The sequence below is a fragment of the Heterodontus francisci genome, chromosome 24 (genome assembly GCF_036365525.1).
Source record: "Heterodontus francisci isolate sHetFra1 chromosome 24, sHetFra1.hap1, whole genome shotgun sequence".
In the NCBI taxonomy this organism is placed as follows: domain Eukaryota; kingdom Metazoa; phylum Chordata; class Chondrichthyes; order Heterodontiformes; family Heterodontidae; genus Heterodontus; species Heterodontus francisci.
The window spans coordinates 40,437,595-40,450,153 of NC_090394.1; the positions used below are offsets into that span (position 1 = coordinate 40,437,595).

Here is a 12,559-nt window from a genome sequence, read left to right on the forward strand (position 1 = left end):
GCATTTGCTACCATCTTCAGACAGAAGCGCCTCCTCCTGGGTCCCCAGCATCACAGATGCTAGTCTTCAGCCAATCAGATTCATTCCATGTGATATCAAGAAACGAATGAAGGCACTGGATGCTGCAAAGGCTATGGGTCCTGACAACATTCCAGCAATTGTACTGAAGATGTACTCCAGAACTAGCCGAGCTCCTAGCCAAGCTGTTTCAGTACAGCTAGAACACTGGCATCTACCCAGCAATGTGGAAAATTGCGCAGGTATGTCGTATGCACAAAAAGCAGGACAAATCCAACCCGGCCAATTACTGCCCTATCAGTCTACTCCCGATCATCAGCAAAATGATGGAAGGGGTCATCAACAGTGCTATCTAGTGGCACTTGCTTAGCAATAACCTGCTCACTGATGCTCAGTTTGAATTCTGCCAGGGCCACTCAGCTCCTGACTTCATTACAGCCTTGGTCCAAACATGGACAATGGAGCTGAATTACAGAGGTGAGGTGAGAGTGATTGCCCTCGACATCAAGGCAGCACTTAACCAAGTATGGCATCAGAAAGCCCTGGTTAACCTGGAGTCAATGGGAATCAGGGGGCAAACACTCTGCTGGTTGGAGTCATACCTAGCACAAAGGAAGATGGTTGTGGTTGTTGGAGGTCAATCATCTCAGTCCCAGGACATTACTGCAGGAGTTCCTCAGGGTAGTGGCCAAGGCCCAACCATCTTTAGCTGCTTCATCAATGATCTTCCCTCCATCATAAGTTCAGAGTGGGGAGGTTTGTTGATGATTGCACAATGTTCAGCACCATTTGTGACTCCTCAGATACTGAAGCAGCCTGTGTCCAGATGCAGCAAGACCTGGACAACATTCAGGCTTGGTCTGATAAGTGGCAAATAACATTCGAGCCACACAAGTGGCAGGCAATAACCATCTCAAACAAGAGAGAATTTAACCATCGCCTCTTGACATTCAATGGGATTACCATCACTGAATCTTCCACTACCAACATCCTGGGGGTCACCATTGATCAGAAACTGAACTGGACCAGCCACAAATACAGAAGAGGTCAGAGGATGGGAATTCTGCGGCAAGTATCTCACCTCCTGTCTCCCCAATGCCTGTCCACCATCTACAAGGCACAAATCAGGAGTGTGATGGAATACTTTCCACTTGCCTGGATGGGTGCTGCTCCAACAACACTCAAGAAACTTGACACCATCCAGGATAAAGCAGCCCGCTTGATTGGCACCCCATCCACCACCTTCAACATTCACTCCCTCCACCACCGACATACAGTGTGTACCATTTACAAGATGCACTGCAGCAACTTACCCAGGCTCCTTCGATTACACCTTCCAAACCCACGACCTCCATCACCTAGAACGACAAGGGCAGTAGGTGCACGGGACCACCACCACCTGCAAGTTCCCCTCCAAGCCACACACGATCCTGCCTTGGAACTATATCACCGTTCCTTCACTGTCGCTGAGTCAAAATTCTGGAACTTCCTTCCTAACAGCACTGTTGGTGCATCTGCACTGCAAGGACTGCAGCGGTTCAAGAAGACAGCTCACCACCACCTTCGAAAGCAATTAGGGATTGGCAATAAATGCTGGCCTAGCCCGCGATGCCCACATCCCCTGAACAAATAAAAAACGCCATAAACATCTTCCTTTGTGCTGGATATGACTCCAACCATCGTGCTCAAATTGGCTGAATACGGCTGCCCTAGCATCTAGCTATGAGATTTTTCTTTTTGAGACAGAAGGACAGGAAACAGTCATCTTGATGTGTTGTGTTTTTATTTAACTAGTGTTTATAGTTGTATTTTCAACAGTTAAAGTAACTGACCATATAATCCTTTGCGAAGCTCAATGCAAAGGTAGCCAAATCTACTTTTTCATCTAATCCAAACACTTGCCAAACACTCCCTGTAGGGAAAAATGAAGCAATTACCTCTCCCCACCCAAATGCCTCACAATAATCTCAGAGCAGCAGCAACATTAGCACAGATCTGGAAGCCAATTAAATGGAAATCCCGTAGCTTGTAAATAAATGTTGAACAAGATTATTTTTGAAGAATGGGAATAAGAATAGACTAAAACTTTTTTCCTTAAAAAAAGTCCCCAATCATCAAACCACAAAGTAAAAATCATAGACACAAGGACAAAAGACAGCAAGAAACAAAAGAGCTTAATTTAGCATATCAAGCTCACTCATTCCACAGACAATGTACAATCTAGAGTCAGACTATCTACCAATTTAGTCTCAAGGGAACATTTTTGATAGATGACCCATGATTCTCAAAGGTAATCAACTCCAGATATTAATCCATGTTTATATGTCTAATATTCAACTCTGGCCAGGTGGTGTTCATAAATAGGCTATGCCCATTCTGAATTTTTGAAACTTGAACCCAAACACTGTACATCATAGATGTATTAAATTCAATGAACAACTCACCAGATTTTGCATGCTCCAGATCTCTGTCCATAGGTGACTGATGTGGCGAAGTCCCAAGGTTATAAGGACCAGGTGAAAGCCTTCCTTGGCTCTGTAACAACTTGAAATTGTATGCCATGGCAGCCTGACGAGCCCCAAGCCTTGGGTCTAATGCTAATCTGTTTTGGCATCCCGACCAGGTCACCTAAACAGAGTTAGAATAAACATAAGTAACCAGTGCTTTTTGTCTTTATGAAATGCTAATCAATAGTGTTTTATATTGCATCTTATCAACGACGCAGATTTATTAAAAACGGTGTTCTATATTATAAATGCAAACTAATAATACAGTACTTAAGCAAATCAATAATCACAATCTTACAGCCATTTTGCTAAAATAATATACATTGCAAAATATCAAACATCCTCAATGCGATCATATATTACTATTTCTGGGTGAGGGTGGAGAAGAGAACAGTTCTTTAAAAACTGCGCATAATATATGCATTTTCAAAAAAAAAGAAACAGAATACATTTGCAAACATTTACTGTTCATCTGTAAAATTATCTCAAGGTCTTCTGTAACTATTTTTGAGATTATATTTGACATTTTCATTATATCCTTCAGCACGACCAGACTGCTTTCATTTTTTTGTTAAATGCACACATGAACAAATACAGTAATGAAATTCTACAGAACCTTTTTATTCGCCTACTTCACAGCTTTTAGGCTGAATTTCAATTTCTGTGATACATGAGAAAATTACAATACAAAGCTGACTGCAGTGGCTTGCTGTTCAAAATTAGAATGACAAGCGTCACTGCACGTTAACGGAATATTAAGGAGAGTCGGAGTACCAAACCACTAAAAACTTAATCGTGTTATACTACTTTGTGATTACAATGGAATGATAAAATGAAATGACTGATTATTTAAAAACTACATGTGTTGTTACTGTAGATACTATTTATCAACCACGTAACCAGTTGAACTCCTAAAATCCTACTGCATTTATTTTTAATCCCAGTTTTGCCTCTTATTTCAATGCAGACTGTGCGAACTGGGCTGGCGCAAGAGCAGTGGAGGGGGAAGGGGGAGGTAAAAGAAATTGGCCAAAATGATTACATATCAAGATGTACCAATTCAATGAGACTGCTTACAAGTCACGTCACCAGGATAGTTAAGGGTGAGGATACTGGCTCAATGTGGGTTTCAAGTGTGTGCAGCTAGCGACAAGCAAGTTATTTACAATTTCAAGGACAGATCAGAACCCTTTCATGTGTTTCAGTACTAAACAAACACATTTTTCCCATCTGCCTACTGTAGATTTTCCCCAAATCCTTCCTGTCATCCATAAATCTTGCTCACCACCCTGCACAGTTTGAATCTCAACGACAATCCTGTTCATTTAGTTATAAGACACTCTTAACAGCGGGTATACATAGCATAGTCTGGTCTGTTTATTTGTAAAGTAGAAATGAAGATGCAGCAGGTGAAAGCACCAACACATGGAAACTGTTTGAATATGATATAAATGGATGACTAGCAGTGAAAATTCAGGGGTTGCTAGGAAATGAATGGGCTGCTTTTAAACACTGAAATATTAATGCACCTGATAAGGCACATTGAGTTTTTGTGGATGGCTGAGCAAAGTCTATAGAAGTACAAGCAAGATGACTCTGTATGTGATTTGCTTTAGTAATGCAGTGCTCAAAGTGAATGAAAGGCATTTGAATGGAATACCATAACAGGTACAGCAAGATGCCCAGTTCATTTTTTTAAACCAACATGGAGACAGGCAGTAGACATGGTGATGAACAAAAGGAAGCCTGAAGTGCTCTCAAATAGATAACACCCTTCCTCATTACAGAAAGTTGTCACAAGCAGATCATGAATGGTCAATCACGATGTGCTAAATTTTAACCAAATTGTCACAGAGGGACAACGTTTGCACTTTAGTGACTGCAATCTGTTACACTCGATTCAAGTCAAGATTTCAGACCAACCCACTGATTTTCAAGGTTACTTTTAGTTTGATTTTTGAACATTGGGACCAACAGAGAGGGAGCAGAAAACCTTCCTGGGCTTTCCCAAGGCAAATGGAGAAAGACTATTTCCACTGATCTATCAGGCAATGTCTAAAGGGAGTACATTTAGGAACATTGCTAAAAAAGGTTTTTGCACAGAGGGTTATTCGGATAGTAAACTTATAAACTTAAAAAAAAAGTCTTAGTATGCAATGTGTTCTGGTAGTACATGGTAACATGCATATCAATGTTGGCCTTTTGGCAGAAGTCACTATTGGAGGTTGGAGTGATTGGTCGAGATCATATCAAAGTCTTAGATCACAGAAAGAGGCCAATTGGATGGCTCTTTCAAAGAGCTGGAAAAGGTACAATTAGTCTCATTCCCTTGCTCTTTCTTGCAAAATTTAAGTATATATCTAATGCCCTTTTGAAAGTAACTAAGGAATCCACTTCCATCGTCCTTTCAGGCAGATGGTGGACACTGCCGATGTGGGGGATTTGGGAGGGATCACTCAGCTGAAGCACTGTTCCCTGAGCTGCTGCCGAAGAATTCCAGCTGCAGGCTGATCAGGCCCAAGATATTATTTATTTATTTATTTAGAAATACAGCACTGAAACAGGCCCTTCGGCCCACCGAGTCTGTGCCGACCAACAACCACCCATTTATACTAACCCTACAGTAATCCCATATTCCCTATCACCTACCGACACTAGGGGCAATTTACAACGGCCAATTTACCTATCACCTGCAAGTCTTTGGCTGTGGAAGGAAACCAGAGCACCCGGCAAAAACCCACACGGTCACAGGGAGAACTTGCAAACTCCGCACAGGCAGTACCCAGAATCGAACCCGGTTCCTGGAGCTGTGAGGCTGCGGTGCTAACCACTGCGCCACTGTGCAGGACTCTATTGAGTGGATACGAGTCGGAGAACTGGCGAGCAGCCAATGTAGTACCCATTTTTAAAAAGAAAGAGAGTGCCAATCTGAGTAACCAACGACCAGTTCACAGGCATCACATGCAAAATGGGTATCTGAAGATGACTCAAAGATACTAAGTGAGTGGCAATGTCCTGGTCAAACTTCCACCCAGCAATGATTACAGAGATAAGATATAAAGGTAATTTGTGTAATATTTACAAGCTTTTTCTGAGCAGCAGCAATGTGAAAAAGGATCTTTATCCCAACAGTAGCACTTCAACTAGCAGAGATTTTCATTAAATTATCCTTTGTCCATCTGCTCCCTGTTCATGGAAAAGCAGATTGCTCATTTGTAGATGAAACATTAGAGTCACCCTTTAAATACTAGGGACAAGGTCAGCATGCATACAGGGAGGAACTGGTGACTCTACCTGCTGGTGTCTGTTAGCTTAAAAATCACAAATATTCCGACCTCCACCATCCCATAACCCTTCCACCAGTTTATAAGCTCAGCTTTTTTGTGGGGGAGAAAGGTTATATGGAAAAGAATGAACATGTGCAGAAACCCCACTTATTTGTTAATGGGCAAGTGATAAATAGAGCTGACCATATTACTTGTGTAAATCTTGCAGAACCTTGGCAGCAGATGATGTTATCAAATCAGCATAATTTTGTCAAATTCTTTTTGATATGGAGCTGTCTTTTCAGAAGCAAGACTCGCAGCACCTTGTGGGTTCAGTGCTTTACTGGCACAAACGTGTACTTCATTTCAAACACAATTGACTGGATCATCATTGACACGTATTTCTATTTGCAATGGTATCTTCAGTCCTACATTTCAATGATAATAGCATTCAAATATAAATCACTTCTCATCCAAATAATAAATACTATAAAATGATCACATACCTGGTAGAACATAGCCTTAATTTCATTCTATTTCAGCTCCTTAAATACCTAGCAATCCCATTTCTTGTAACAGATGCAGATAATCAGAGAAAGGCCTCATAAGCAGGGAATTTTGGGGATTGGCCTGGAAAGTTCAAGCTTTGATTCACCATTTGCATGTCGTTGACAGATTTCAACCAACATTCCTGATCCTGATTACTATCCAATGATAACTATTGGAAAGCAAACGTGTTTAGACCTTGGATGCAGACAGGTACAAGCTCGACTGTGATTTCCTACTGTGCCATTTATTGCCTAGAGTTACACACAAAGAATGGTCTCCTGGACTAGCTACCAGAGAGTTGCTACTGCTCTTGGAAGCACCTTTTGCTGGGGAATATCCCAAGAGCACAGGAAATCCTTTAGTGTACCAAGGTGCTTGGAGGGGAAAATGAAATAAAAATCACTATGCTACTCAGATTGATTTAACACCATTTTATAAGGCACTCTGAAGTTTAGGAACATCGGACTTAGGAGGAGTAGGCCATTCGGCCCTTTGAGCCTGCTCGCCATTTGATAAGATCATGTTTTCATAAAACAATTACAAATAAAGCCTGCTGCAGTCCAAAAGCCAATACAGAAATTGGTTTTAAATTTACAGTACCAGGACAGCGCAAGACATCTTCAAATTGTCTGAAGAATGATATTTACATTGGCACAGCTCTAGTACTGGAAATAATTAATAAGTCGGCATTAAATAGACTGCTTAGATGAATAATTAAAGGATTAACATTCATGAAAAGGATAAAACAGGGACAATAATTGGTTGTGTTATGTGCACTGACTACCTAAATCATACTACCCAGATAAGACCTCAGTAGAAATGAATTGGGGTGGGATATTAGTTGGTTGCACAAAATCAAATATTAGCTGAAGAATTTTGTTCCAATCAACTGCTCATTAATGATGGTGAACCTGCAATATTATAACTTTTTAAATTCATGTATGGGATGTGAGCATCACTAGCAAAGCCAGCATATCTTCCCATCCTTAATGGCCCTCAGGAAACTGGTGGTGAGCCGCCTTCTTGAACTGCTGCAGTCCATGTGGTGTAGGTACACCCACAGTGCTGTTAGGAAGAGTATTCCAGGTTTTTCACCCAGTGGCAGTGAAGGAATGGTAACATAGTTCCAAATCAGGATGAAGTGTAGCTTGGAGGAGAACTTGCAGGTGGTGGTGTTACCACGTTCCCTTGTCTTTCTTGGTGGCTGAGGTTGCGGGTTTGGAAGGTGCTGTCAAAGGAGCCTTGGTGAGTTGCTGCAGTGTATCTTGTAGATGGTACACACTGCTGCTAATGTGCGTCAGTGGAGCAGGGAGTGAATATTTACGGTGGTGGATGGGGTGCGATCAAGCAGGCTGCTTTGTCCTGGATGGTGTCGCGCTTCTTGAGTGTTGTTGGAGCTGTACCCATTCAGGCAAGTGGAGAGTATTCCATCACACCTCTGACTTGTGCCTTGTAGATAGTGGAGGGGCTCTGGGAAGTCAGGAGGTGAGTTACTCACTGCAGAATTCCCAGCCTCTGACCTGCTGTTGTTGCCACAGTATTTATATGGCTGGACAAGTTATGTTGCTGCTCAATGGCAACCCCCCCCGGATGTTGACAGTGGGAGATTCAGTGATGATAATGCCGTTGAACGTCAGGGGAGATGGTTGGATTCTCTCTTGTTGAAGTATGATCATTGCCTGGCACTTGTGTGGTGCGAATGTTACTTGCCACTCATCAGCCCAACCCTGAATCTTGTCCAGGTCTTGCTGCACGTGGGCACGGACTGCTTCAGTATTTGAGGAGTTGCGAACGATACTGAACACTGTGCAATCAGCGAACATCCCCACTTCTGACCACATGATGGAAGGAAGGTCATTGATGAACCAGCTGAAAATAGTTGAGCCTAGGACACTACACTTAGGAACTCCTGTAGCGATGCCCTGGGGCTGAGATGATTGTCCTCAAGCAACCACAACCATCTTTGTTTGTGCTAGGTATGACTCCAACCAGTGGAGAGTTTGCCCCCCCCCGATTCCCATCAACTTCAGTTTTGCTAGGGCATCTTGATGCCACACTTGGTCAAATGGTGCCTTTAAGTCAAGGGCAGTCACTCTCACCTCATCTCTGGAATTGAGCTCTTTTGTCCACGTCTGGACCATGGCTGTAAGTCATAGAGAGATATAGCACCGAAATAGGTCCTTCTGTCCGCGCCAACCATCAATTTATACTAATCCTACATTAATCCCATTTTTTCCCCTCTCACATCCCCACCTTCCCTCAATTCTCCTACCACCTACCTACACTAGGGTCAATTTTTAAAATGGTCAATTTACCTATCAACCCGCAAATCTTTGGCATGTGGGAGGAAAGCGGAGCACCCAGAGGAAACCCATGCAGTCACAGGGAGAACTTGCAAACTCCGCACAGGCAGTACCCAGAACCGAACCCGGGTCACTGGAGCTGTGAGGCTGCGGTGCTAGCCACTGCGCCTGGAGCTGAATGGTCCTGTCAGAACCCAAACTGAGCATCAGTGAGCAAGTTATTGCTGATTAAGTTCTGCTTGATAGCGCTGTCAGCAATATCGACCATCATTTTCCAGTTGATTGAGATTAGACTGATGGGATAGTAATTGGCTGAAGACTGGCATCTGTGATTCTGGGGACCTCAGGAGGAGGCCGAGATCATCCACTTGGCACTTCTGGCTGAAGATGATTGCAAATGTTCCTTTCACACTGACACGCTGGACTCCCCTTTCATTGAGGATGGGGATGCTTTGGAGTCTCCTCCTCCGGTTAATTGTTCACCACCATTCAAGACTGGATGTGGCAGAACTGCAGAGCTGTGATCTGATCTGTTGGTTGTGGGATCACCTAACTCTATCTGTCGCATGTTGCTTCTGCTGGTTAACTGTTGTAACTTCACCAGGTTATCACCTCTTTTTTAGATATACCTGGTGCTGCTCCTGGCATGCTTTTTTTTTTTTTACACTCTTCATTGAACCAGGGTGATCCCCTGGGCTTGATGATAATGGGAGAGTGGGGAATATGCTGGGCCATGAAATTACAGATCATGGTTCAACACAATTCAGTTGCTGCTGATGGCCCACAGCACCTCAAGAATGCTCAGTTTTGAGTTGCTAGATTTGTTCAGAAACCATCTAATTTAGCACGGTGGTTGTGCCACATAACAAGACGGAAGGTATAAGAAATAGAAACAGGAGTAGGGCATTCAGCCCTTTGAGCCGGCTCCAACATTCACTAAGATCATGGCTGATCAGATTGTGGCCTTAACTCCACTTTCCTGCCTGCTCTCCCCCCACCCCTGAATAACCCTTTACTCCCCTTGTAGATTACAAATCAATCTAACTCAGCCTTGAATAGATTCAATGACCCAGCCTCTACTGTTCTCGGGGGAAGAGAATTCCAAAGATTAACAACCCTCTGAGAGGAGAAATTCCTCACCATTTCCATCTTAAAAGGGAGATGCCTTATTTTTAAACTGTGCCCCATCAGTCTAGATTGTCCCACGAGGGGGAACATCCTCTCAGCATCTACCATGAATCTTATATGTTTCAATATGATCACCTCCCATTCTTCTAAACTCCAATGAGTATAGGCCCAAGCTGCTCAACCTTTCCTCATAAGGCAACCCCTTCATCCCAGGAATCAGCCTAGTGAAGATTCTCTGTATTGCTTCCAGTGCAAGTATATCCCTCCTTTTGGGGCGGCACAGTGGCGCAGTGGTTAGCACCGCAGCCTCACAGCTCCAGGGACCCGGGTTCGATTCCAGGTACTGCCTGTGTGGAGTTTGCAAGTTCTCCCTGTGTCTGCGTGGGTTTTCTCCGGGTGCTCCGGTTTCCTCCCACAAGCCAAAAGACTTGCAGGTTGATAGGTTAATTGGCCATGATAAATTGTCACTAGTATAGGTAGGTGGTAGGGAAATATAGGGACAGGTGGGGATGTTTGGTTGGAATATGGGATTAGTGTAGGATTAGTATAAATGGGTGGTTGATGTTCGGCACAGACTCGGTGGGCCGAAGGGCCTGTTTCAGTGCTGTATCTCTAATCTAATCTAATCTAAATCTAATCTTATGTAAGGTGACCAAAACTGTACACCGTACTCTAGGTGTTGTCTCACCAATGCCCTGTACAATTGTAGCAAGACTTGCCAACTTTATACTCAATCCACCTTACAATAAACGGCAATATTCCATTTGCCTTCCGAATTACTTGCTGTACCTGCTAGCTAATGTTTTGCGATTCATGTACGAGGACATCCAGATCTACTGCAGCATTCTACAGTCTCTCTCCATGTAAATAATATTCCGTTTTTCTATTCTTCCCACCAAAGTGGACAACAGCACATCTTCCCACATTATCTTCCATCTGTCAATTTTTTGCCTGCTTATCTGTTTGCAGACAATTTGTGTCCTCCTCACAACTTGCTTTCCTACCTACATTTGTATCATCTGCAAATTTGATGACAATACACTTGGGCCTTTCATCCAAGTCATTAACATAGATTGTAAACAGTTGAGACCCCAGCACTGATCCCTGTGGCACTCCACTAGTTACAGTTTGCCAACCTGAAAATAACCCATTTATCCCGACTCTCTGTTTCCTGTTAGTTAGCCAATCCTCCATCCATGCTAATACGTTACCCCCAACATGAGCTCTTATCTTGTGTAGTAACCTTTTAAGTGGCACCTTATCAAATGCCTTTTGGAACTCCAAATACATTACATCTACTGGTTCCCCTTTATCCACCCTGCTTGTTACAAACTCAATAAACTCTAATAAACTAGTCAAACATGATTTCCTTTTCAGAAAACCATGTAAACTCTACCTGATTGCATTGTTTTTCTAAATGTCCCGCTACTTCCTTAACAACGGATTCTAGCATTTTCCCAATGACAGATGTTAGGCTAACTGGCCTAGAACTTCCTGCTTTCCATCTCCCTCCTTTCTTGAATGGAGGTGTTACATTTGCAGTTTTCCAATCCTTTCCAGAATCTAGGGAATTTTGGAAGATTACAACCAATGCATCCACTACCTCTGTAGCCACTTCTTTTAAGACCCTAGGATGCAGGCCATCAGGCTCCAGGGGACTTGTCAGCCTTTAGTCCCATTAGTTTTCCTAGTACTTCTTCTCTAGTGATAGTGATTGTTTTAAGTTCCTCTTTCCTTGCTCCTCCCTTCCTTTTGCCTCTCAATTTTCTACCATTCTTGGGATGCTTTTTGTGTCTTCTACTGTGAAGACAGATACAAAACACTTGTTCAAAGTCTCTGCCATTTCCTTGTTTCCCATTATTAATTCCCCAGTCTCATCCTCAAAGGCACCAAAACTTACTTTAGCTATTCTCTTCCTTTTAATATATTTGTAGAAGCTTTTACTATCTGTTATTATACTTCTTGCTAGTTTACTCTCATAGTCTAATTTCTCCCTTATTATCCCAAGTCATCTCCTGCTGGTTTCTAAAATTTGGCCAATGTTCTGGCCTACCACTCATCTTCGCAGCATTATACACCTTTTCTTTCAACCTGATATCATGCTCAACTTCCTTAGTTAGCCACGGATGATGCATCCTTCTCATAGTCTTTCTTTCTCAATGGAAAGAATCTTTGTTGAGGGTTATGAAATATCTTCCTAAATGTCTACCACTGCTTCTCTACTGTCTTACCTTTTAACCTATTTTCCCACTCCACTTTAGCCAACTCTGTCTTCAAACCTTGTAACTACTTTTATTTAAGTTTAAGACACTAGTTTCAGACCCAAATTTCTCATCCTCAAACTGAATGTGAAATTCTATCATGTTATAATCACTCTTACCGAGAGGATCCTTCATTATGAGTTCATTTATTAATCCTATCGCATTACACATTACCAGGTGTCCTCAGTGTGAAGTCAGGACTTCGACTCCACAAGGACTGTGCGCTGCTCACTCCTACCTATACTGTAATGGACAGATGCATCTGACAGGTAGATTGGGGAGGGTGGGGTCAAGTAGGTGTCCTCAGTGTGAAGTCAGGACTTCGACTCCACAAGGACTGTGCGCTGCTCACTCCTACCTATACTGTAATGGACAGATGCATCTGACAGGTAGATTGGGGAGGGTGGGGTCAAGTAGGTTTTTCCCTCTCATCACAGGCCTAGTCTGGCAGATGTGTCCTTCAGGACTCAGCCGGCTCAGTCACTACTGGTGCTACCGAGCCACTCTTGGTGATGGACATTGAATTC

General features: G+C 42.9%; 1 protein-coding gene across 1 annotated transcript in view; it reads right to left on the reverse strand.

Moving 5' to 3' along the window:
- Positions 1-12,559, reverse strand: part of LOC137383327 (probable helicase with zinc finger domain) — a 429,894-nt gene that overhangs the window by 163,591 nt on the left and 253,744 nt on the right. The window contains 1 exon segment of the mRNA XM_068056011.1: positions 2,463-2,646. Coding sequence (XP_067912112.1) covers positions 2,463-2,646 — 184 coding nt within the window.